Genomic DNA, 26,886 nt, shown 5'->3' with positions numbered 1-26,886 from the left:
GACTTTTTTTTTAACCTGGTGGTGGCGGCGACTTTAACCCCAGGACTCCTGAGGCAGAAGCAGGCTTCTGTAAATCTGAGGCAAGCCTGGTCTACAGAGCAAGTTCCAAGACAGTCAGGGCTCCACAGAAAAACCCTGTCTGGAAAAACAAAACAAGACAACAGAACAAAGTTATGAATTGTGGGAGTTGGGGTGGGATAGGGATATAACCTTCTCCTGAGACAGGTTAGACAGCCCGTTGTTGCTTCTTTCTTATTTCGTCTCATAGAGCCGAGAGAGAAGCTAAAACTGACCACAGACACTGTCAGGCCAATGACCCAGCATCACAGAGCTGACCACCCAGGGTTTTATACCTAATGGCAGCCTCAGAAGAGCAGCCCTTTGATACTCAGGCAGATGGTCCCTGGCATTCTCACCAGTTAGGGAAAGGAAGGGGTTAATTCCATCTTGTACCTCAAAGGGCTGGGTCAGGGGCACACAGCCTTAAAGCCCAGGTGAACAGCATGTTCCCAGAGGTGCTCCCTCCTCTAGGGAGGACCCAGGAGGTGAGTGAGTGCTCCCTGAGGAACAAACACCTGCCCCAGACCTGCTGCCCAGGGCTGAAGACTTTAGCCTTCCAGAGAGGTGAGGCCATGGGCACTAGCTCTATGAGACTCCCCCAGGCCAAGTCCCTCACCTTGTGTGGGACTGTGTGGGTGCCTGGGCTGGTCCCCATTTCTGTCAGGGGCCCAGGTTTAGTGTCTACAGCTGCTTCCTTCCCTCTCCCCTTCTCCCTTCTCCCCCCCTCCTCCCCTCTCTTTCCTTCTTCCTCCCCCCTCCCCATCCCCCTCTTCCTCCATCACCACCACCGCTTGTGTAGCTCTGACTGGCCTGGAACTCTCTCTATATTCCAGGCAGTCTCCTAACATGTAATCCTCCTGCCTCTGTCTCCTATGTGCTGAGACTACAGTTGAGTACCAAACTACCTGATGCTAACATTTCCTTATTTCTTCTATTCCCTCCCTCCCTTCCTCCCTTTATCCTTCCCTCCCTCCCTTCCTCCCTCTATCCTTCCCTCCCTCCCTCCCTCCCTCCCTCCCTCCCTCCCTCCCTCCTTCTTTCTGTTTATTTTGAGACAAGTTCTTACTCTATAATCAAGATAGCCCAGAATTCATTCTGTAGCTCAGGTTGGTCTTGAACTTGTGACAACCCTCCTGCCTCACCTTCTCAAGTACTGGGTTACAAGTGCCACCGTGCCTGGCTCTATACTTCCTTTTTTTTTTTTTTTTTTTGTTTTTTTTTTTTTTTTTGTTTTCCCTTTCTGGGACAAGGTCTTGCTGTGCAGTTCAAACTGACCTCAACGCCACTATGTAGCCCAGGCTGGCCTTAAATTCCTGGCAATCCTCCTACCTCAGACTCCTAAGTGCTGGGCTCGTAGATGTGCCTACTACACCTGGCCTACATTTTGTGTTTTATAAATAAGACATTCCTATACCCAGGTTCTCCATTGATGGGTCAAAAATGTTTTATGTCATTTTTGAAAAGACATCTGTACAGAACACGTAGAGACTTTTTCTCACCATTAATCACTAAGTAACACAATATAACAGCTACGTTCGCAACATCTGCATTGGAGTCACTTAGGGGTGAATTAAAATACCCAGGAGGATGTGTGTGTGTGTGTGTTCTGGGGAAACATCCGTCATTTTATAGAAAGAACTAGAACACCTGTGGATTTTTGTATCTTTGGGGAGGACCTGAAATCAACACCCTAAAGGACTTAAGGGACACCGGCTCTAGGAGAACAGGACTCTTGTAACTGGCAGAAGACACAGGAAAGTGCGGGGAAAATGTAGAAAAGACTGAGGATGTGTCTCCATGGTAGAATGCAAGGCCTGACAGGACTGGAGGGTGTGGGGTGGGCTAAAGCCTAGGATCTAGAAAAAGGACGGAGCCAACTTGCAGGGGGTGGCTGGATGCGGGCGTGAGTGTGTGCGGGTTGTGCTGTGTTCCCCGGCTTCCCCAGGCACTCATGTTACTCTTCCCTCAGTGTCAGCAAAAGAGGTTTCTGCTGCTGACTAACCCGGGAGGCGGTCTCGCCCTTCTCGTCCCTGCCCTCCGTCAGCACTGTGCACAATGAGAAAATGAAAGCTACCCTTTGCGCTAGTGAGCTAGTGCGTTGGCCTCGGTCGCCCACCCATCGCTGTGGGCTGTTCCCAGGGCCATGCAGGAGGCCAGAGAGGCCTTGGCTCCTACAGTGGCAGCAGCTGGCACGCTGCCCGGGTAGCCACCTCCAGCTGCAGCTGTTACTGTTATTTGCAACACTCCACATCCTGAGCTGGCTGGCTCCTGAGGCTCGCTCCTGGGAGAGCGTGAACACAAGAGTCCTGAGCGGAGTCTGCTCCTCCCTGGCCCCAGGAAGGGGCTGGGTAAAAAAGTAACTAGACTCGGACATGCAGGGGCTTGAGGAGATGGCAGCCTGGGATCCTGAGTAGTTCTTGACCTCAGCCAACGACCAGTTCTTGTCCCAGCCACTGAAACAGTCAGTACTCGGTCAGAACTGCTAGAAAAGTTTGAAAAGGAACCAGCTCCGTGGTATCCCCTCAGAAAGGTCCCTTCAGACTGAGGGACGCTCCCACCAGCCACTTGCTTTACTGTTTTCATTCTTTAGCAGTGTCTAAATGTCTCTTTATCTACGTGTTTCCTTCTTAATTGTGTGTAGAATTATCAGGTAGGTCATAGACGCTTTGCATAGGAGACGGTTGGTCTCTTTGGCTCGGGGCTAAGCCCAGTGTCTGGCCCTTCTGTTAAAGGAAGGTTTAAGACTTGTTGACTGGGGGTTGGGGATTTAGCTCAGTGGTAGAGCGCTTGCCTAGAAAGAGCAAGGCCCTGGGTTTGGTCCCCAGCTCCGGAAAAAAAAAAAAAAAAGACTTGTTGACTGCCTATCCATCCGGTCTTTGGGTTTTTCAACCTTCTGTTTGGACAAGGTGGTTTCATGGAGCTACTGAAAGGAGCTGGTTGTACTTGGGAGTGGAGAAATGCGTCTCTAGCCCTGAAGAGATGGCCCAGTGGACACGACTTCAGTTGCCAGTTCCCCCATGGTGACTCACAACCTCCTGGAACTCCAGTTCCAGGAGATCTGTTGCCCTCTTCTGGCCACTGAGGGTACCAGGCACAAACACACTACACACACACACACACACACACACACACACGTAAGAAACCCATAAAATAAACGCGTCTTAGAAAGAAAAAAGAAATGCATCCTTGGGGTACAGCAGTTAGGAGCACTTGGTTTTCTTCCTGAGGACCAACTACAGTTTCCAGAACCCACATCTGACTGCTCATAGCTGCCTGGAGCCCCAGCTCCTGAGGATCTGACACCCTCTTCTCACGTACATACCCACATATACCCATAAGTAGAAAATAAAGAATATTTCTAGCTTATCATTATTATTATTATTATTACTATTATTACTATTATTATTACAGTTTTGAGACATGGTCTTACTGTGTAGCCCAGCCAGGCCTTGAACTCTTAGCGATCTGCCTGCCCCTGAGTTCCTGTGTTACAGGTTACAGTGTTAGGTTATAGATCTGGTTGAAGGTTTGTGCGCCCTACTTGTGCTTCCTCCCCTACGGATTATCTTCCCACCCTCCAGCGTAGGCTTTGGATACAAGTGGTCTTTACGGGCTCTGGTAATGATGTATGTCACTTGTCACTATTTAATGAGCTCTCATGTCATGAAGAGAAGGTAAATTATAGAGTAGGTAGAGAGATTTATACTTAGTATAACCGTGAGCATAATAATTTAGAAGACCTTCACTTAAAACCTGGTTAGAATAAGAAATTTGAAACTTGTTTGACGCGACGAGTGTGGCCCACTAACTGGCTCACGAATGGGTCTATTTGGGCTTCGAGAAAGATGAATGGACGACATTAAAGAAACTTCCTGATGGCTTCACGGAACTGAAGGTTTATTTTGTTTTACTTCCTTTCCTTATTTAGCACTCTTGAGTTGGGGTATGCATGTGTGCCTGTGTGTGTGCACGTTTGGGTGTGTATATGTGTGTTTGGATGTTCGTCCCTGTGTGTGTGTGTGTGTGTGTGTGTGTGTGTGTGCGCGCGCGCGCGCGCGCGCGCGAGCGCATGTGCTTGGGTGTGTGTGTTTGGGTGTGCTTGCCATGTCACATGTGTAGAGATAAGAGGACAACTTATAGAAACCAGTTCTTTCCTTTCACTTTGTGGTCCTGGGACTAAACTCAGGGTTAGTGGCAGATGTATTTACCCACCAGCCTCTCAGCAGCTGGGAAAAGTTTTCTTTTTGTCTGTCTATTTCTTCCTCTTCCTCTTCCTCTTCTTCCTCCTCCTCTTCTTCTCCCTCTCCCCTCCCCCTCCTCCCTCTCCTCTCCCTCTCCCCTCCCCCTTCCTCCTTCTCCTCTCTGCCCTCCCCTCCCCCTTCTCCTTTCTTCCTCCCCTTTCACATACCTCCCTCCCTTTTTCCCTCTCCCTTTCCCATCATCGCCCCTCCCCCATCCACTCTCAATTGGTGGTTCTCCTAGTTCAGCCCCCCCAACCCCCCAGTTGCTGGAGTGGTCCTGTGGGTTCCACATTCTCTCTTGCCACTGGGATGTGTGTGAACTCAACTCGGGCAGACCAAATGGGAGGCATTACGCTATCGACCTCTATCAAAGTAGCCTAAGATGGGGACCCTAACCGGGGTGACAAAGAAGTAGTCTGAGGCTGAGGAGACTGGGGTTTCCCATTTCCTAGGCGTCCAGTCACCACTGGAAACTGCACGGAGTTGGCAAGAGGGGGCCCTCGAACACCTGCAATGAGCGGTGGTTGTGGTGGGGTTTTTCCCAGACACCCAGACACCGCTGGGAAGTGCAAGGAGTCTGAACACAGGGGCCCTTTGAGCTGTCAATGACAAACCAGGGGATGGGGGGGAATCTTCGCCTTAGCTTAGGGTGAATGTCTGGGATCGTGAAGAAGGCTTCTCATTGGCTCGGGGAACTCTTTGCTCCATGATTAGCGATCCTGTTCCTCACGTGGGGTGTCATGGTCACGTGCTCCATCCAGGACAGGAACTGGGTCCGGAGCAGATGAAATGTCTTCCGGTCTCAGAGATAAGGATACTGGGCGTTTCTGCATCCGTTCAACCATCCCAATTTTTGTCTGATGGCAAGGTTCCTCTCGCCCCACAGCCCTGGATTTGATTCTTCGCACCACCAAGGAAAGGGGGAAAGTCTCTGAACATTAAACAAGCTATACTTTTAAAAGTTCACCTAAAGTTGGGGATTTAGCTCAGTGGTAGAGCGCTTGCCCAGGAAGCGCAAGGCCCTGGGTTCGGTCCCCAGCTCCGAAAAAAAGAAAAAGAAAAAAAAAAAAAAAGTACTAAAAGTTCACCTAAAAAAGAAAAGGACTAAAGAAAAGAAAAGAAAAGAAAAGGACTGACCAAAGCGACCCTGATTTCTGGGATTGAGGTCCACAGCTGCAGTCATTGTGACGATACACCAGTGAACAAAGCAGTCCATTCTCCCCTCCCCCTCCTGCCATGGTCCTGGCCCCTCTAAACTTCTAATGCTGTGCCCATAATTCTTGGTGGCATATCAAACCCTTCTGGGTATCTGGTCACAGAGTATGAAAACTCAAGCTTATAGAAATGGTGTTTATACCCTCCCAGTCAGGATTAGGGCAACTGTTAAAATATATAGTTTGCTTCTAAGTAGAAAATTAATTTGTTCATGGGGGGGTTGTTGTTCTTTGTTTTTGTTTTGTTTTTGCTTGTTTGTTTGTTTGTTGATACAGGTTTCTCTATGTAACAGCGCTAGCTATCCTGGAACTAACTCTTTGTAGATGAGGCTGACCTTGAACTCACAGAGATCTGCCCGCCTCTGCCTCCCGAATGCTGGGACTAAGGATGTGTGCCTCAAGGCCTGGTGAATATCTCAGCTTTGTCTCCCCCCTTCATTCCCTCTCTTCCCAGGACACCGTTTGCCTGCAAGTCCAGCCTAGCCTCACAATCACCATCCTCCTGGTTCGGTGTCCCATGTGCTGCATTGCAGACATGCCCCACCTCAGGCGGTAACAGCTGCTCACAGCTGGAATTCAAAACCTAGGAAAGCATTTACCCGTCACTCAAACGAAGTGAATCGCGCTGCACTACCCAAAACCAACCCTGGGACGAAAGGGTGGAGTTCATCACCCAGGTTATAGACCCTCAGTGGGGAGAGTTGGGACAAAAGTTCAAACCGGAGGAACACAGCTTGCTGGCTCGCTCCCAGCTCAGGGTCACCTTTCTTATGGAACCCAAGACCATCTGCCCAGGAGTGGCTCCGCCCACAGAGGCATGGCCCCTCCCACATCAGTTATCAGTCCAAAAAAAAAAAAACACGCCCCCACAGATTTGCCTACAGGCGGGTCTGATAGAAGCAGTTCCTCCTTGAGCCTTCCCCTCTCCTCCCAAGAATCCCCAAGTTTGTGTCAAGTAGATAAAACCTACCCAGCAGACCCACTCCCTATGGGTCTAATAGAGAGTGCAAAGTTGAAGTCAGGGCTCAGAGACTTTGCTTGAGTGCAGTGTGTCCCCAGAGATGAGGCACAGAGAGCCTGACCCCATGATCCCACACAGTTTGGAAAAGAGAAGAGAAAGAATTTGTGAGAGAAGAGAGAGAAGAAGAAATAGTCACATGCAGACTCAGCATGTCACCCTGCTGTCCTCTGTGGCACACGCACGATACCCCTAACCCTGGCCTTGGCCTCTGAGTCCTAGGCAGAACACACAGGGACAGCTGGGCAGTGGTGGTGGTGGTGCTGACGTTTAACCCCAGCACTCGGGAGGCAGAGGCAGGCAGATCTCTGTGAGTTCCAGCCAGCATGGTCTACAGCGTGAGTTCCAGGACAGCCAGGGAGATACAGAGAAACCCTGTCTCAATAAATAAATTAATTAATTAATTAATTAATTAATTAAATAAAACCAACCAAACAATAAAACACATGACCTATCTGAGAGGGAGGGAGGGAGGGAAGTGCAGCTTACCATAGAACTTACCATAGAACTCAAGCCACAGATTGGTTCCCTGAGGGGTTCCTTCATGCGTTCCCCTTCCCAAGGAAAACAGGGTGGAGGCTTTGGTCTTATCTATCATCTATGGATATTATAAACCATGTAGATCATATTTTAGGTTAACGAAGAGACTTGTGCCAAAAAAAAAAAAAAAAAAAGGTAGCACACAGCAAATAGTGCAGCATCACACCAGCTCTCCTTTTAAAATCCCTTTTTAAAAAGTTAAAATAGGGGTTGAAGAAATGCTTCAGCCATTATGAGCATTGGCTGCTCTCACAGAAGATCTGGGTTCAGTTCTTGGCACACACTGGGCAGCTCAAAACTGTCTGTAACTCCAGTTCCAGGGCATCTGACGCCCTCTGCTGGCTTCCATGTGCAATACGCACGTGTGCAGTGCCCTTATATGCCAACAAATACTCATACACATAAAAGTAAAAATATTTTTAAAATACTTTTTAAAAGTATAAAAGAAGCTAAGGGTAATGGTGCACACTTTTAATCCCAGTAGCGGGGGTTGGGGGCGGGGCACAGAGGCAGACAGGTCTCAGCCAATCTGGTCTACATTGTCCTCAGGGCTACATTGTCCTCTCCTTCAGGGGAGGAGAAAGGAAGGATGGAGGGACAGAGGGACAGGGTATGGGTGCAGGGGAAGCGCTTCAAAACAAAAATAGTTTCTTATGTCATCTTCGTTGTAGAAGCTTTGGCTAGCTTTCCTTTCCTCAGTGCACATCCTGCTTTGTTTATTCTTTAACTATTTTTTTTTCCTTCAGATGATCACCTTCTGGACGTTCTTGTCACTCAGTTAAATGCTTTCCTGGAACTCCGCAGGCAGGAAATGCGTTCTGTGGAACCCTCCTCATCCCAGACGCCCTCGTGGAAGAATCCCTCTTTTAGAAATCCCTTTGGCCGTCTGAAAATCAGAAAAAGCTACTCCGTGGCAATGAAACCTCGAAACACCCCACAGATTCAGATTTCCTTCCAGCCAAATGGGGCTTTCAAAGAATGTGGTTTGCGTGGATCCCTCCCAGCAATGGGGGTGAGTGGGGGGGGAATGCTAAGTGGTTAAAGAAAACCAATTCTGCCAGAACAGGCACTTCGAACAGTTACACGGGACAGCAGCCTGGAGCTGGGCCTGTCTCCCTGGTGACCATTCTGGCTGCTCACCCTGGTCAAAGTCCCACCCCTCCACTTGCAAAAATGTGACTGGAGAATGTGGCCCAGCTCTCATCCAACAGTAGACGCTGCCGGCCAAGCACACGTGCTTATTTGACGCTTCGCTCTCTCTCCTCCTACAGAGTTAAATGAAAGGAAGTAAAAAGAGCAAAGGCGTAGCCATGATACTGACTTGAGATTTGCTGCTTCAGCCTTCGTTTCCTTCCTTCCTCCCTCCCTCCCTTCCTTCCTTCCTTCTTTTTTCTTTTTTTTTTTTCTTCAGTATCTTTTCCACAAATACTTTGATTGTGGAGGCACGGAAGCTGATAAAGGTTGAAGTTCTGTTTGCGCTGGACAGTGGTAGTGCACGCCTCTAATCCCAGCACTGGGGAGGCAGAGCAAGCAGATCTCGGTGAGTCCAAGGTCAACCTGGTCAGTAAAGTAAGTCCGGTCCAGTACAGCCAAAGTTACACGGAGAAACCCTACCTGGAAAATTAATAAAAAAGGAAACAAACAAAAAAATTGGTTTGTACTGTTAGTTTTCAAAGTGAGATACTTAACAATAGGACACAATAGAAATATTTTTTATTATTTTAAATGACTTTTTTGTTTTTTTGTTTTGTTTTGTTTTTTTAATGTAGCTTGCCTGGAACGCCTATGTATACCAGGCTGGCTTTGGACTCCAAGAGATCTACTTGAATTGGAGGCATGTATGATCATACCCAGTGTCGTGTTTAGTATTCTTTTTTAAAGATTTATTTTATTTTATGTGAATAAGAGTTTGCCTCCTTGGGGCTGGGGATTTAGCTCAGTGGTAGAGCGCTTGCCTAGGAAGCGCAAGGCCCTGGGTTCGGTCCCCAGCTCCGAAAAAAAGAACAAAAAAAAAAAAAAAAAGACACACCAAAAGAGGGCATCGGATCCCATTACAGATGATTGTGAGCCACCATGTTGTTGCTGGGAATTGAACTCAGGAACTCTGGGAGAGCAGTCAGATACTTTACCAATAATATTTGAGTACTTTTAGGTCCTAACGTTAAGAAAAATTACACCTGTCATAAAAATGAAGCCAGCAAAAACACTTAGGAGGAAAGACAGATAGACACAGAAAGACAGACAGAAAGGAAGAGAAAGAAAAGAAAAGAAAAATTTGCATTTGTGTTGTCTCCCCCACAGGCTAGTTGATCCTTTAAAAAATATTCCTTGCAGGGGCTGGGGATTTAGCTCAGTGGTAGAGCGCTTACCTAGGAAGCGCAAGGCCCTGGGTTCGGTCCCCAGCTCCGAAAAAAAAAAAAAAATATTCCTTGCTGAGACTGGAGAGGTTGTTCATTGGTTAGAGCGCTGGCTGCTCTTGCAGAGGGTCCAAGGTCAATTCCCAGAGCCCACATGGAGGCTCACAACAGTCTGCAGTACGAATTCCAAGAACTATGATGCCATTTTCTCATCTCTCTTGCCACCAGGTGTGAACGTTGGTGCACATACGTATAAGGGACAAAACGCCCCCACACATAAAATAACAATGAAAATATTGTTTATTGTTATTTAAAGCACATGTTTTATTTAATTTTTTGTCTTTTAAAAAGGATGGTGTGTGTGTGTGTATGTGAGAACGAGAGAGAGAGAGAGAGAGTTTGCATGTGTGTTTGTGCACCATGTGGGTGCAATACCCACAGAGGCCAGAAGAGGGTGGTAGTTCCCAGTAGAGATTCTTCACTTTGGCCGCATCGCCTGTCAATAAAAAGTCTATGGCCAATGTGCTGAGGCAGGATTAGAAAATGCAACATCTGGGGTTGGGGATTTAGCTCAGTGGTAGAGCGCTTGCCTAGCAAGCGCAAGGCCCTGGGTTCGGTCCCCAGCTCCAGAAAAAAAAAAAAAAAAAAAAAAAAAAAAGAAAGTGCAACATCTGCGAGAGAAAGAGGGAATTCTGGGAAATAGTCAGGCGCAGGAGATTGACTGTGAATGTTGAGGAGAGGGCCGCAGGAAACTGAGGAGTGGTAACCAACTACAGGGCGGAATGTACACTGGAATAAATGGGGAATTAGGTTATGAGCTAGTCGGGGGAACAAGTCCAAGCTTCTGTCATCACTCATGCAATAATTGAGTCTCAGAACCCAGAGGCTGGGTAGAATAGCCCGAGGTTACAGTTCTGCCTGAAACTGGAGTGACAGGCAGTCATGAACTGAGGCGGAAGTGTTGGGAATCAAACCCTGGTCCTCTAGAAGAGCAGCCAGTGCTCTGAACCACTGAGCTCTCAACCACTGAGCTCTCAACCACTGAGCTCTCCACACAGTTTAGAGAAAATGATTCCGATATAATGATTTCCTAGTAAAACTTAGATATTATGAAGGTTATAAAAAATTATAGGGGCTGGGGATTTAGCTCAGTGGTAGAGCGCTTACCTAGGAAGCACAAGGCCCTGGGTTCGGTCCCCAGCTCCGAAAAAAAGAACCAAAAAAAAAAAAAAATTATAAAGCAAACAAACCGAGCACAATAAAGTTGTCTTTGCAAGACTTGTTTTCCTACCCATTCCAACTGTCTGGCCACAACTTGTATCAGGGACTCTTCAATTAGCTGAAAAAAAATATATATATATATATATAATATATTATATATATATATGGCATGGTTTTTCTTCAAGTTAATCTTCCACCTGGAAGGCAGTAAAATAATGAAGGGTAAAGACAAATGACCATTTCATACAGTGAGTTTCTGTAGGGAGACAGCAGGGAGAGGGCGGCTTGTGGACCGTGTGACAGAGTAGCAGCCGGAGCGAGCAGATCCAGCTCTCGGGAACTGGTAGCGGTGTAGCCGAAGATCCTTTTTTTTTTTTTTTTAATAAGTTTCCTGCGTCTTTCATGATTTATCTGCTTGGGTTTGAAAGTCACAGCTTCATGTTTCCTTGTACCCAAAATTATCAGAATAGTCTTTTTAAACCTTCCATTTGGGTGCATTTTTGAAAGGAATTTTGGTGAAACCCATTCAATATGGCTCGCCTCTGACTTTAGTTGTTCTTCTTGTTGATTTGGCAAAATACACACAAAAAGGGCTGGAGAGATGGCTCAGTGGTTAAGAGCTCCAACTGCTCTTTCAGAGGTCCTGAGTTCAAATCCCAGCAACCACATGGTGGCTCACAACCATCTGTAATGGGATCTGATGCCCTCTTCTGGTGTGTCTGAAGACACTTACAGTGTACTTTTTTTTTTCTTTTTTTTCTTTTTTCTATTTTTCAGGGCTGGGGATTGAACCCAGGACCTTGCGCTTCCTAGGCAAGCGCTCTACCACTGAGCCAAATCCCCAACCCCTACAGTGTACTTATATATAAAATAAATCTTTAAAAAAAAAGGGGGGGGGGCTTTAGAGATGGCTCAGCGGTTAAGAGCACCCGACTACTCTTCCAGAGGTCCTGAGTTCAATTCCCAGCAACCACATGGTGGCTCACAACCATCTGTAAGGAGATCCAATGCCCTCTTCTGGTGTATCTGAAGACAGCTACAGTGTACTTATATATAATAAATGAATAAATCTTTAAAAAAAAAAAAGTACACACGAAAAGCTACCAAACAGAAGGAAGGATTCGTTGTGGGTCCTGGTTTGAAGGTTCAGCCCAGCATGGTGGATAAGGATCGCAAGAGAGACAGCCTCCAGCTGTGGTGGCAGGAGCTGGAGGCAGTTGGTCACACGGAGTCTGCAGTCAGGAAGTAGGGGGCTGTGAATGCCTGCATGTTGGAGGTTTCCTCCGGTTTTACTCAGTTCTCAACCCCAGCCCACGGGATGTTTGCACACGCACACGCACACGCACACGCGCGCGCGCGCGCGCGCACACACACACACACACACACACACACACACACACATTCAGGACAAATCTTCCTTCCTTAGCTGACCGTGTCTTGGAACACCTTCACTGACGACCAGAAGCATGTCTCCTAGGTGATCCCAGCGCTCCCCAAGTTGACAGTACCAACGTTACATCCTCTGATTCAGACATTTCATTGTTTGAAATATATTTGTATCAAAATAGAGAAATCTTCCTGTGAGTATGAGGAATGGAGAGGCATTGTAGTCTCTTTGTTTAAAAAAAAAAAAAAAAAAAGGACTGCTCTTCCAGGGGTCCTGAGTTCAATTCCCAGCAACCACATGGTGGCTCACAACCATCTGCAATGGGATCCAATGCCCTCTTCTGGTGCGGCTGAAGACAGCTACAGTGTACTCATATGCATAAAATAAATAAATAAACCTTTTTTTTTTTAAAGTCACAAACTATCTAAATGTTTGATAACACAGGACTGAATAAATCTGTGAATGAAAGTTCCTAGAAAGGAAACTGGATCTTCTAGGAAGCTGACCAATTGCTTAGAACTTCAATGACTATGGAGAGGTTGGGATGTTGCAGGTCAGGAGCCTAATTACAACTTAGCGTGGGCTGCCCGCAGCCCCCTTATCAGCCATTCTTGCTGCCTGTGGCAATCAGGTAAAACCTTCTGGGATGTATTAACTGAACGGAGCATTAGCTTCCGCCAGCCCCAAACCCAAGTGTCCTCCGTTCTGCCGTGACCTGAAAATATCAGCACCAGAAAAATTTTAAAGTGTTTTCACCTGGCATGGGCAGCGCACACCTTTAATCCTAGCACTCGGGAGGCAGAGGCAGGCAAATCTCTGTGAGTTCGAGGTCAGCCTGGTCTCCAGAGTGAGTTCAGGACAGCCAGGGCTACACTGTGAGACCCTGTCAGAATAAAAGGTGTCTTGACTTATAACCCTCTGTTCTGTTTCTATCAAAACATCATGAAATTGCTACCTGGCCGGAACATGGAACTCTATTAAAGGAAATGGAAACATGGAAATGTAAATCTGTTAGCCATCTTTGTCATTTTCTCTAAGAGAGCTGTGTGGTTGGTTTTCTTTTTTCCAACTCCTTCATGGACTGTCACAAACGCATTAGGTACAATGCATTACAGACTAAAAATATACAGTGAGTACTGGCTGCAGGCTCAGTGGTGTAATGCGTGCCCAGCCTGTGTGAGGCCCTTGGTCTACCACACCTAACGCCTAAAACAGCACACAGCGGAGCCTGCGAATAGCATGTAAACACATTCCCATCTTAGAAAGGGCACATAACCTACGTGCAAGTAAAACACTCATACGGATAAAATAAAAAAAAAAAAAATAAGTATACCTTTTTAAAACAGTGGTTGAGGGTGTAGCATGGTGGTTAGAGCACTTACTCAGTAGGAGAACGGTCCTGAGTTCAGTTCTTAACAGAGAAAGTGAAAAAAGAGATCCATTTAATGATGTGTGTCGCTTCAGCTGGAAACGTGTGCATGTATGTGCACACGAGTGTGTGAATAAATTTAGCCATCAATGTGAGGACAACTGGGTTTGTTTTGTTTGTTGTGATGGAGTCTCGCTGGGTAGGCCAGGATACCTTGAATTCATTGAGCTCCTCCTGCCTCTGTTTCCTGCGTGCTGGCACTAAAAGCGTGCACCACCATGCCTGGCAAAACTGTTCAAAAGTTTCTGTGGTGCGTGTGGCTGTCGTCCGTTCTATGATCCCCCAGTGCTTGCTGTCCTCAAATATCAAGTAAAAAAGGCATATCAGGAAGAGAGAGTCCAGGCAGTGAGGGCGAGGAAGTGTGTGTGTGTGTGCACGCGCACGCACGTACACGAGAGTTGCGTAGGGGTGTGGGGGAGTGAGAGGGTGGGGGATAGGGGAGCTGACCTCCAAATCTCCGTGGGCCACTGTTTACTACTTTGGAAAAAGGCACAGGTTCAACTCCAGTTGCCCTACAGCCTATTTGTGTCTAACATGCCATGACTAGCGCTGCGCTATGCCTCAAGGTCGATGGCCTCCAGAGAAAGGACATTTTCCCCTCTTGTCAAAAGAGGCTATCTAGTCTGCATCTGGGTCTTCCTGTGCCTAGTTTGTTCCCTATGCCAAAGCCCCACGCAGACAAGTCCACATGACACATGGTGGGGCCAGTCCGGAAAACAGATACTGGGTGGACAATAGCAGCGTCAGCTCTATGGAGCCCTCAAGGTCTTGCCCTTCAGGCTCTCTGGGTACACACAGCAGTTAAGAGACCTGAGTGTCTTTTCCTTACCTTAATAACATCCACTAAGTGACTTACTTTGGTTTTGTAGGCTCTTGATGTTTAAACCACTTTGAAAAGAGGACCTTGGGCTACCGAGAAGTCACAGTGACTAAAGGCTCTTGCTACAAAGTCTGGTGGCTTAAATTCAATCCCCCCAGGACCATGGGATGGTAGGAGAGGCCTGACTCCCACAAGTTGACCTCTGGCCTGACTCTGTGCATGCACACACATGTAAGTTTGGTGGGGGTTTTTTTTTTGTTCTTTTTTTTTTCTTTTCTTTTTTTTCAGAGCTGGGGACCGAACCCAGGGCCTTGCGCTTGCTAGGCAAGCGCTCTACCACTGAGCTAAATCCCCAACCCCTCACATATAAGTTTTAAAAAGATGACCTGTCATTGAAATAACCAAAAGATGTAAAAGCCACTAACTAGTGATTCTATGTAAGTCTAAGTACCTAAGCCTACCTACCTAAACACTGCAACTAGGACTGTGTGAATGTGCTGGAAGGCTGTTCACCACCCCTAAAGTACCATTCCCTGCAAAGAAAACGAAACATGGTGAGCTTTATCCTGTCGAAGCCATACTCACGGTCTGTTCCACCTTCACAAACAAGCCCAGGCACTGCCAGCTAGAATCCATTACACACTCCTACCGCTTCACCCTTACCCCACCTCACACACCCCTGCCCAAAACACCTTTACGAAGCTGCAGCTTTTGTAAGATTGAACCTCCCTCTCCATGGAAACACTAGAAACTTCCACTTAAGAACAAGGACGTAGGGCTGGACAGATGGCTCAGTGGTTAAGAGCCCTAGATGCTTTTCCAGAGGTCCTGAGTTCAATTCCCACCACATGGTGGCTCACAACCATCTGTAATGGGATCTGATGCCCTCTTCTGGTGTGTCTGAAGACAGTGACAGTGTACTCATATACATTAAATAAATCTTTAAAAATCCAAAAAAGAAAACAAAACAAAACAAAAAAAAAAAACAAAAAACAAAAAACCAAGGATGCAAAACTGGGAAGCTCCTCAGTTCCGTGCATGATTAGGTAGTTATGGCAGAAACACCTAGCAAGTTAGCCAGAACCATCCCAAGAAGTCTTTCAGCTCCGATTCCACCTGTGTTTCTGATTAGAACTATGGACAGATAATTGTATTTTAAGATTTTATTTTTTAAAAGTAAAGGCTTCTGGGGTTGGGGATTTAGCTCAGTGGTAGAGCGCTTGCCTAGCAAGCGCAAGGCCCTGGGTTTGGTCCCCAGCTCCGAAAAAAAAAGAAAAAAAAAAAAAAAAAAAGTAAAGGCTTCTGCCCGGCATCATGGCACACGCCTTTAAAACCAGCACTGGAGGAGACTGTCAAAAAGACAAAAAAATAAAAAACAAAAACAAGCAAAACAAAAGTTAAAGTTTTTTTTTTCATGGTTCCAAAGAACCAATAAAAAGCTGTCATAAAGTCCTTGTTAAAATGTTGGAACAGTGTAAGCACACCTTTGTGGGGCAGTTTACTGCTATCTGCCAAAATGTTGAATCCAACCGTCTTTTGGCTCAGCAATCCTTTGAGACGTTTATTTCTAATATGTACAAATTCCAGTTTCAAGCCCACCAACCCCAAGATGGATTTGGCTTTTCTATAGCGGCATCCTGCCTTCCTTTTCCATCAATGTCCAAAAGACTCCAGCTCTTAGGGTCCAGTGACCATGCGGATTGGGCTGGTTTCTTCCTGGCAGACGGTGGGCTTCGTGTGGTATACCGTTGTATGTGGTTCACGTTTCTGTAGCATAGCATGTGCCGGAGTTGCATTACTGGAGCACAGCAACATTCTGCCTCTTTACTCAAGGAAGTGACTTGGCTGAACCCCAGGGAATTTCCCAAAATTGCTAGCCCTGCTGTGCTTAGGGATATGAAGTACCTCACCTCTCTGATGTGGCCATCCAAACCCTTCTGTCTTCTACCCAGTATCCAGTATTTCAAGGATCATGGGGATTGATGAAAATGGAAAAACAAGTTTAAGGAGCTTGTCACCGTCCCCTTAATAAGGGGCCGAGCCACCAGCCAATGGTTCACTTAATGGTCTGGACCTAAACTGTGACTGCAGATTTACAGGAATACTGATTCTGACATGCAGTGCTTGGCCAAAAGGAGACTTGGTACCTTCTCCTGTGCAGTTCAACATACTGTACCAGAGCTATACTTGCCTAAGTACCAAGTTAACAAATGCTGAATGGCTGCTGGCTTCTTACCTTTACACCAGACTGGCCCTAAGCTCAAGAGATGTCTCTCTTCTAGCGCTAGAACTAAAGGTTATGCACCACCATGCCCAGCCCAAATTTCACTCTAAATAAACCCTGTTAATGTGGTGACACTTTCCAGTGGTTGGGAAGCTGAAAGCTAGACAGGACAGAGTTTGAGGCCAGCCAAGTTCTTTCTTTAATTCACAAGTTAGGAAATGAAATGTTAGGGGTGGGGAAGACAGTAACTTTCTCACTTCTTCTGTGGATGGACATTCAGGCATACATCTAGGGGGTAAGAAATGATTATCAGAAATAGTGGCAAGTGTCACTTTTTTTTTGGGGGGGGGTTCTTTTCGGAGCTGGGGACCGAACCCAGGGCCTTGCGCTTCCTAGGTAAGCGCTCTACCACTGAGCTAAATCCCCAGCCCCGCAAGTGTCACTTTTAAAACAGAAATACTAGCAAGCATGGTGACACATACCAATAATCACAGCACTTGACAGAGGCAGGATCCAACCTACTACGTAGTGAGCTTCAGGAAAGCCTGGGCTACAAGACCCTTATGAACCTAACACCAAAACCTGTAAATTTCAAATTTAAGAGTCAATCCACAGAGTTAGTTCCAGAGGATACTGCTTAGATGCTGAACAGAACTTCTCTAATTTAAGAGGGTTTTTTTTTTTTTGTTCCATTTCTTGAACATCTAAAGTTGGTTAAGCAAGGCAAACCGTTCCCACTCTTAACATCTTTAGAAGGGTAGCTGTCACGACACACCCACTAGAGTTACAAAGCCGTTTCCTGGAGGCAGAGTTCACTTTTAAATGGATCACTTACTAACAACAGATGTCCACAATGGTAGTTCTAAAGCAACAGTCCAAGTCAGTCACTTGTTCCTAAGTTGGTAATCAGGAACACTACAGCCTGCCGAGGTCCTCCCAGGGCTTAAGAGAACTGATGTGCAATCTGAGACCAACCTCACTTCTCACTTACTGTGCCAAGTTTTAAATTAACCTTAACCTTCTGATCTTGGCTCCTCATATTTTTAAATGTATTGTGTGTACACAAATGTAGGGATTGTGTGGTCAAACCATTTTGGAAGCTGGTCCCCTCCTTCCACCTTTCTACCCACTTTTTACCCACTCTCTCCCTCACTGGGCCCAGCACCAAGTGTTGTTAATGGGGAAAAGCCTTTAAGTTGTTTACTCTAAGGCACTACTATAAAGTGTGACAAAAAGCTTATTCTTCAGTGAAAGTCATTTAACTAATATTTAAAACCTCTGCAATTATTAGTTTATTAGTATCATCCAGGACTCATGTTCAGTATTCCTCCTCAAATTACAGAACAAAGGCAACTGTAAAGAACCCAAGTCAAAATGATATAACAGCACTCCATCACAAAAGCGCGGAAAATTACAAGAACGCTATTTTAAAACACTGGCACTTTAAGAGAATGATAATCTCAAAAAAAAAAAAAAAAAGAAAAAGAAAAAAAGAAAACCCACAAAATTGCCAAATTGTTCCCTAAACTAAGCAGATTAAACATGATTAATGAATGAGTTCGGGCTTTATAAAGAAAAAGCAAATGGCTTGGACAACTGGTACTAATATGCAAAGTTTATCCGCTTTCCTTGTATCTGATTTATAAAGGGACAAACCACAATATAGGAAAATATACCCTTCATTTTAAATGTGGCATAATTTTAAAAGCTGGCTCAACTAATTAAATATACCTTTAAACAGTCAAGTTTCCTGAGCAATCCGTATTTAGATAGAAGGGCAAAGGCATTACAGCCAGCTTCTCATGATAGCCTTCGCTGGGACTAAGGTCAACAAATAGTACAGCAATCTTGTATTTTAAGCTCACGCTTTTGGGGATACATTCTCAGGTCTTTAGTAGGGGAAACTGCAAAATATAACTGTCATTACACAGTAATGGCAGTTAAAGGAGTCCTCAGGTAAGGAGCAGAACATACTTTTCTATTAGTCCTTCAAGGACAGACTTTCAGACTGTTTGATCTAATAATCCCATGGTGTGACAGAATTGATCACTCCTTGCTTTGCTAAGTAGAGTATCTCTTATCCAACTGATCACAATTTTGGAGAATTCTTCAACTGTAGATGAAAATGTTACCCCTACCACAATATGCAGGGTGTGTGGACAAAAGATTTTTCCAACTATATGAAGATACACACTAATAATCCATGTGACCCAAAATGGGCAAAAGCAAAAGACTAGCTTCCCCTTGAGAAGAAAACTTTCAGACCTATGAAAAGGACAACAGTACTAATAAAAAAAATTGTATTTACTTAGAAGCATTCAGAATGTCAACAAAACAGCCGCCATTTTTTTGCAATTACAGAGTGGTATTCAGTTAACAGAACAACAATTACCTTCGTATAAGCTGCATCAGAGACAACTGAAGATGGAAAAAAAAAACAAAAGGAAAAAAAACAAAAACAAAAAAAAAAAAAAAAAAGAAACCAAAAACCAAACTACTGTCCCCATATATAACTAATTTGTGCTGTGCACCAACAAGAACCTGCTTTAATTTCCATGCCAATTTACAACCCCCAGACTGTACCAGGCAAGGTTAGTGGCTATTGAAAATACCACCAGGACAGGGCTAGCTAAAGACACATTCGGTAGTGTGTTAACTATACAAAAAAAGACACTGTACAGTTTAAAAACAAATCTTACACAGCCTTACATTTCAATTTTTTTCTTTAAAAGGAGTGAGTTGTGTACAGGGGGGTTAAATGCTTTATAGACAAGAAAAAAAAACTGCGCTAGAACCAACTTATTCATCATCATCATCTTCTTCTTCATCTTCGTCTTCCTCCTCTTCCTCCTCTTCCTCATCCTCTTCATCCTCCTCGTCGTCTTCCTCTTCCTTCTTTTTCTTGCTCTTCTCAGCCTTGACCACCCCCTTTTTCGCTGCATCAGGTTTTCCTTTAGCTCTGTAGGCAGCAATATCCTTCCAAAGCGAGGGGAGAGTAACAAAGACAAAAAATAAAACTTAACACAAAGTCTCCAGAACAGAGGCCATTGTATCTTCCCAAATAATTAAGACCACGGGAAAAGGCACATAAGCGAACAATTTCCAACCCACAGCTCATGACATGGCAGTGTAACATTTGTGTTGCTATGCCTCACTGAGGTGGAATTATATACCACATCCTAATTCTAGTTTATGAGGACTAGAAGGCAGACCAATCAAAGGGTAATACTGCCACCTTCTGAACACAAAACAGCCTTCTACAGGTCCACAGCCAGACTTTAATCCATAGAAGGGAACTAGGGGAAGTTGGGGATATATGTCTAAAAAAACCGAACATTTTCAGAAAACGTGACCTAAACAAAAATTAGCTTCTAGGTATTTTAATTTATGAATTGGAATTATAATTTTCCTCCATTCTACTGACAGTTACCTTGGCAAGCTTGAAATTTAAGCAATTTTATTTAATCCAAAGTGAACATACAATGAGTATTTGTATGTAGGCAGTACAGTTAGTTACTTGGCCCAATCTATTTTTGTAGTATATGCATATAACCACTTAGAAACCATCCTCACTACAAATTTCCCCCAAATTTGGATATATATTAAGAAATAAAACTAAAACAGCTTAAATGCCCTGCCTCAAGTCAGATTATTGGAAAAACGAACACACTGTTGGCCCTTCCTATATGGAAAAAAATTTAAGTCTGCAAACAAAGAGGAAATTAAGATGAGCTCTCAAGTACAATCCCCTCACACATCTGAGGTTCCCTGCCATCCTCCTTACCTTCTCATACTTCTCCTTCAGCTTGGCGGCCTTCTTTTCATAGGGCTGCTTGTCATCCGCAGCAGTGTTGTTCCACATCTCTCCTAGTTTCTTCGCAACATCACCAATGGATAAGCCAGGATGCTCGCCTTTGATTTTTGGGCGGTACTCAGAACAGAACAAGAAGAAGGCCGAACTAAAACCAGAAATGTAGTTTTCAGATTTTAACAACTTTCAGGCATATATATAAATACAAGACATTCTAAATTAGTAATTGAGCAATTAGAAATCGAGCAATTTCTAAAGATACAAAAGGACCAAAAATGGTAGTGATATACTGTACAAAGGAATCAGTGTCTCAGTTCAAATGCCTTACCCTAATAAAATTCTACCTGACTTAAGTTACATTATGACTTCTCAAAATACAAGACCTGAGCCATTTTCAGCTAAGGTACCAAGTACTAGACACTGAAGGTGGCCGAATCAATTCCTACCCACTCTAAACAACTCAAAATAAAAGCTCATACTCACGGAGGCCTCTTGGGGGCATTGGGGTCCTTGAACTTCTTTTTGGTCTCCCCTTTGGGGGGGATGTAGGTTTTCATTTCTCTTTCATAACGAGCCTTGTCAGCCTTTGCCATATCTTCAAATTTCCCCTTTTCTTTAGCAGACATGGTCTAGAAAGAGTCATTTGTGAACTTGATATAGAGGTGTTTAATATGCCACCCTAAAGCACTTTAATAGTCAAATAGTAAGGAGAACACCCAGCCCCTTCATCCTAATCTACAACTAAAAGGCCGTTAGTGTCTTTAAAGCCCCCTTACCTTCCACCTCTCTGAGCACTTCTTGGAGAACTCTGAGAAGTTGACAGAAGCATCCGGGTGCTTCTTCTTGTGCTCCTCCCGGCAGGTTTGCACAAAGAATGCATATGAGGACATTTTGCCTCTCGGCTTCTTAGGATCTCCTTTGCCCATGTTTAGTTGATTTTCTGAAAGAAAGCACTCAATGTTAGTAACCAAAAAACTGAAACTGACCAGTTTCGAACTGCTCAGGGTGGCAAGACAACCAAAATTTGTGTTATTTAACACAGCGGTGACGACAATCTCCCATAAAAGCCAAGCAGGACATTGCAAACCGTAGCCAATTCCTAGAAGTGGTTAAGCCACAGCGATGAGGGCATGGGACACAGGGAAGAAAAAAAAAAAAAAAAAGGTCTCAAAGTGTGATCTCAAAAATGTAGGCACACATACACTCAAGCATTGGCTATCTGTCCAGTCTGTTCTGAATGACTCCTAACTGGTAGTTTAAACTATGTCCAAATCTTTAAAAAAAATTTAAACCAGCAAAACACAAACATTTAAAAAAAAAAAGAAAAAACCCACCCTTTCCATTAGTGAGTTTTGCGGTGTACAAGGAATGATCCAGTAGACCTTAAGAGAATTACAGGCCTAGAAAAGCAGGGGGAGGGGATGAAAAGCAAAACAATAAATCCCCCTCGTGCACCTAAAGTTTACCCAGCTTTAGGAACACCCGGTCTTCGCATCAAACTTTGCTCGGGAGGGCGGAGGCGGCGCTGGGACAGGGCCGGGAGAGGCCGCCCGTTTCCTATCGCTTTGGCCCCGAGATGCGTTTCTGCTCTGACTAAACACGTCCGGTCTGAAGTTTCTCCGAGTAAACAAGGATGAGGGACAAAAGCCACTCCTGCCGCCGCCCCCCCCTCCGCCACCACGGGGGTGTCGGGCTTTTTTTTTCCAACAGGGCCCGTGAAAAGTTGGGGTACCCTGGCGCGCGCGGGGAGGATTCCCCGCCCTCCGAACTTGGCCTGAGGTAGAGGGGGGCTGCGGCTCCGGGCGGGCCCGAGGCCGCCACGTGCGCCCGGAAGGCCGCAGGCTCGCGCCGCCGCCCCCATTTTGTCGGCCGCGGCGCAAGAAGCCCCGCTCGAAATGGGGGCTGGCTCCGCCCGCGGCCGCCAGGGCCGGCGCACGGAATGGCCGCTGCGCGTCTTCCCCGCCTGCGCCGCCGCCGCCGCCGCCGCCGCGAGGGCGAGCGCGGCGAGAATATGGCTCCTTCCCTTTGTGTGTGCGCGCGTGTGAGTGTGTGTATGTGTGTGTGTGTATGTGAGTGTGTGAGGAGACTGAGGCGCGCGGCGGGCGGGGCGCTGGCGCACTCGCCATGGCGGCGGGGGAGGGGCGGGGGCGCGCGGCTCCCCTCCCCCCGCGGCCCCCGCGCCGTCTCCCTCCGCGCGCCCCGCCGCCCCCGCACGGAGAACGCGGGGCTGTGAAGAGAGGAGAGAGGGGAGCGAGAGGAGAGGGGGGGAAAAAAAAAGTTGCCTCAGAACTGCTGCGCCCAGCTTCCCCCGCCCGCACGCCCGCCTTGTTTTCTCTACAGCCAGCAGCGCCGGGCCGAGTCAGCCATGTTCCAGCGAGAGCAGCGGCGCCGCTCCCCCCACTGCCGCCCGCTCGCCCGCCGCCTCGCCCGGCCCGAGCCGCCCCGCACGGCCGCCCCCGGCCCACCCGCGCCGCCCTCGCCCGCAGCGGCGCCCCGCCCGCCGCCCCGCGCTCCCCGCCGCGGCCGCCCATGCAGCCGGGAAGCGCCGCCGCTGCCCGCTCCGCGCACGCCGCCTGCCCGAAACGCTCGGCCCCGGGGGCCACAAACACGTTTAAAAAAATTTTTTTTAAAAATAATCCGGAACACACACAAAAAAAATTTTTTTGCGCCAGTGAGGCGCGGAGGGCGCTGCGGGTGTGAAGTGGCGGCCGCCTGAGGCCCGCGGCTCGGTTCGGGGCAGCGTTCGCGGCGCCCGGCGGAGCCTCGCTCCGTGCGCAGTTCCCCCCACGGTCCCCCCTCATTTGCCTTTGTGTGGAGCCTGACCCGCCGGCTTCGGGCCGCGGGGATCCGGTCGCCGCGCGGGCTACGAGGCTGCCTGAGGCGCTTTCCCCGCCGCTGCGCCGCCCCACACTTACCCTCCGCGAGGCACAGAGTCGCCCAGTGCCCGTCCGGCTCTCGCTTGCCCCGGCGCTGTCTCTATGGAGCTCAATGTACTGCAATGGCTGTGAGAGCGGGAGCCAGACGCAGCCTCCTCACTCTCTCCGCTCTGTAACATTACTCTCCAGCCAGCGCGCCTCCTATTGGCTACCGCCAACTCACGGGGCTCGCTCATTGGCCCGTTCCCTCCCATTGTCCTGACCAGAGCCCGTGCGCCATTGGCTGTCTGCGAGGACACGTCACCGAGGATTGAAACAGCGCGCAAATCTGAATGTGTGAGTGTGTGCCGGGCCGAGAGGCTGAGGCGGGAGAGGCAGCTGCAGAGGCAGCAGCTGCTACGGGAAAGCGGAGCTCTATGGTGTCTGTGTGCCTGCGTCTGCCCCGAGCCAGCCCCACGCCCGAGCCGCGGCGCGCGCGGTCAGGGCCCAGCTCTGCCACAGCCACCGCGGCGTCCTCAGGCCCGAGCGGCTCCCGCAGGCCCGCCCCCCCTCCCGCTCCACGCTCCGGCCCGGAGCCGTTGAGATTCGCGGCCCGTGCTTGGGGATGCGTCCGGGAGTGGGGCGGCTGCTCCGGGGCCTGCGGCCCAAACGCGGGGGCCTCTGTGGGCCCCGGGACGGCTATGCTGTTGCAGCCCACCACAAGACACCCCTCACCTGGGCTCCCGCCTAACGTGCCCACCCTGCCCAGAGGCCTAGGCTGCTCCCACCAGCAGGCGTCCAGTTGCACCCCTTTTTTCTGGTTTTGCTCCAGTTTCCCAGTACTTCTCCAACTCTTTTTTCTTTTGGTCAAACACAAAGCATTGTTTTGAACTTCCCGGACACCAAAGCCTTATTCCGGGGAATTAATGCACAGCCACTGGGGTTTGATACTGGCTGCTCTCAGGAAATGTTTGGGCGGGCCCAACTAGAATTAGCAAATTCGTTAAAGACCTCGTCCCCCCACCCCCGTCCACACACATACACACACACAGGCTGTTTTCTGTGACTCGGTGTGGATTACTGTTGGAATCAAATGAATCTTTGTGATGGCTATCTTCACCCCGATCGCACCACTTAGTGCATACATGTACCTGCTCTAGGATTACCAGCCGTTTAGGGCTACTGTTACCTGAAGGATTAGATGCCATAGAGGACTGTACTTTCTCCCACTCACCAAGCTGGCTGCTCACACTTAAGTCTGCAGAGAAAATAGCCAGGCCAGTTTTAAAGGCCACAGGCTTGCACTAATCCTTGATGGATCTAATATCTTTCTGGGGGGGGCAGAGCACCTCTCTTCAGTTAAAAACAAATGTGCCCCCCCTTTTTATTCTGACTCTTAGACACTTCTCAGATAAACAAAGAATTCCTCCAAAATGCACTTAATCCAAGTCAAAACATTCAAGTCATAGATATTGGGTTAGATTTCTATAGCACTTCTAGGGTTTTATTATTTAATGGATTTGCTTGATTTTACTGTCCTTACTGGGAATAGGCTCGGATAATCTTTTCTGACTAGTGACTTTAAGGTCCATTGCCATTTTTTAACAATACACTCTTGGTCTAGCGACTATCATTGGTGTGACTGAACAGTACACCAAACACACATGCAAAGGCATGTATACACACACACACACACACACACACACACACTGGTGTACTGGCTGGTTTTGTGTGTCAGTTTGACCCACGTTAGAGTCATCAGAGAGGAAGGAGCCTCAGTTGAGAAAATGCCTTCATGAGATCCAGCTGTAAGGCATTTTCTCACTTAGTGATCAGTGGGGACACTCATGGGCTCAATCCATGGTGGGAGATTTCTGGGCTGGTGGTCCTGGGTTCTATCAGAAAGCAGACTTAGTAAGCCATGGGAAGCAAATGAGTAAGTCCACAGCCTCTGTCTGCATCAGCTCCTGCCTTCGGGTTCCAGCCCTGCTTGAGTTCCTGTGCTGTCTTCCTCCATCGTTGGACTATGATCTGGAAGTATAAGCCAAATAAACCCTTTCTTCCCCAATTTGTTTTCTGGTCATGGTGTCTTTGTCACAGAAATAGAAACCCTAACGAAGATGAATGGCTAATGCCTTTAGACCCCACATGCAGGAGGCCTTTAGACCCCACATGCAGGAGGAAGATCTCTGTGGGTTCTAGACCAGCCTGGTGTACACACTGAGTTCCAGGCCTGAACTACATAAGGAGACCCCCCCCCAAACAGAGACCCACTCTATTATTAAGAACTATATAAAACATGTGTTGTGCACTTCCAATATTTTAAAATACATGTTGACATTTAAATTGTTATCTTTACATATACTTAACCTGTCCCACTACATTTGTACTTTATGTGATTACATAACTTCAGCCCTGTTGTATATTGTTAGTTCTTTATAAAATACTCAATAGCTGGGTGGAGAGATGGTTCAGTGGTTAGACCACTGGCTGTGTGCACTTGCAGAAGGCCTGGGTTCAGTTCTCAACCTCCACATGGCAGCTTGCATACATCTACCCATGCGTTCACATAAAATACATGTACAAGTGTATCTTAGGTCAGAATAATTAAGCTATCTTCAATAGTATCCCCACTACTAAGTGCCCTGTCAATCTGAGGGTGCCACTGTTGTTTCTTTCCAGCACTGGCTCTGGTCCAGCTGCCCACTCTGCTAGTGGTCTGGACTAGGCTTACTCTTGTGAGGGTAAGTTAATGGCCCACAAAGAAGCAGGAGGTTTGCATTGGGTAGGGCAGGAAGTAATGGGCGCTGGGGTTAAACAGCCATAGGTTCAAATCTACCAACCACGGGCATCAGGTTTCTCATCTTCAAAACAGACAGCCAAAGCTTATTGGGAGAATTACATTTTATCTTTTGGATTCAGGGTCTTGCTATGTAGCCTGAACTAGCTTCTAACTTGCCGTCTTTCTCATAGTGTGACGTGTTCTTTTGTTTTGTTTTTTGCTTTTTTGAGACAGGCTCTGTGTGTGTGTGTGTGTGTGTGTGTGTGTAGCCTTGGTTGTTCTGGAACTCGATCTGTAGACCAGGGTGGCCTCAAACTCAGATCTGACTGCCAAGTGGTAGGATTAAAGGCATGTGCCACCATCACCTGTCTGGTTTTTTTCTTTTTTCCCTTTTGTGACAGGGTCTCTCCTGAATAGTCCTGGTTGACCTCTAACTCCTGAGCTCCTGAATGCAAGGTGCCAGAACTGAACTTTTGGTTTGATTTGGAGGCAGTGTTGCTCGGTGTAGTCCTGGCTGGCCTTGGACTCAGACACCGCCTGCCTCTGTTTGAAGGCGTGTGCCACTGCCACCCAGCAAACTTTTTTTTTTTTTCAGTTTAAAATTACATCCTGTGGACTCCTTGCATCCCATAATTTGGAAAGTCTCAAGGATAACTAATCTTGAATTTCTCTTCATATTTTAATTACCAAGGTTGCAAACCTAGATAAGCTTTCTGTTTGCCTTGTTTCCCTTCCACTCAAATAGCACTAATCTCTACTTCATCTGGGGGCTGGACTGTTTTAAGATCCCACAGTGAGAGGAAGGTTTGCAGAGTTCCACCAGCAGAGATTTTGATTCCTGTATCGAGATGAGATTTAGGTCAGTGGCAGAGAGTTTCCCAAGGCCCTGGGTTCAAACCCCAGCACACGTGTGGACTACTGGTACAG

At 47.1% G+C, this 26,886-nt stretch overlaps 1 protein-coding gene across 5 annotated transcripts; it reads right to left on the bottom strand.

The window, feature by feature from the left end:
• Positions 1 to 16,686: 16,686 nt before the first annotated feature.
• Positions 16,687 to 23,392, bottom strand: Hmgb1 (high mobility group box 1). Of its 5 annotated transcripts, none has more exon segments than NM_012963.3 (5): positions 16,687 to 19,487; positions 20,296 to 20,470; positions 20,806 to 20,951; positions 21,099 to 21,262; positions 23,238 to 23,392. In NM_012963.3, coding segments are annotated over 4 exon segments (648 nt in total). In that variant the 5' UTR covers positions 21,249 to 21,262; positions 23,238 to 23,392; the 3' UTR covers positions 16,687 to 19,310.
• Positions 23,393 to 26,886: the final 3,494 nt, after the last annotated feature.

The sequence above is a fragment of the Rattus norvegicus genome, chromosome 12 (genome assembly GCF_036323735.1).
Source record: "Rattus norvegicus strain BN/NHsdMcwi chromosome 12, GRCr8, whole genome shotgun sequence".
Taxonomy (NCBI): domain Eukaryota; kingdom Metazoa; phylum Chordata; class Mammalia; order Rodentia; family Muridae; genus Rattus; species Rattus norvegicus.
This window is presented reverse-complemented; position numbering and strand designations above follow the sequence as displayed.

Coding starts and splice junctions, on each gene's coding strand:
- Hmgb1 (XM_063271081.1), bottom strand. CDS start 21,248: ATGGGCAAAGGAGATCCTAAGAAGCCGAGAGGCAAAATGTCCTCATAT. Junction 20,952..21,098: donor AGTGCTCAGAGAGGTGGAAG/GTAAGGGGGCTT, acceptor GACTCTTTCTAG/ACCATGTCTGCTAAAGAAAA. Junction 19,488..20,295: donor TGAAGGAGAAGTATGAGAAG/GTAAGGAGGATG, acceptor TCGCTTTGGAAG/GATATTGCTGCCTACAGAGC.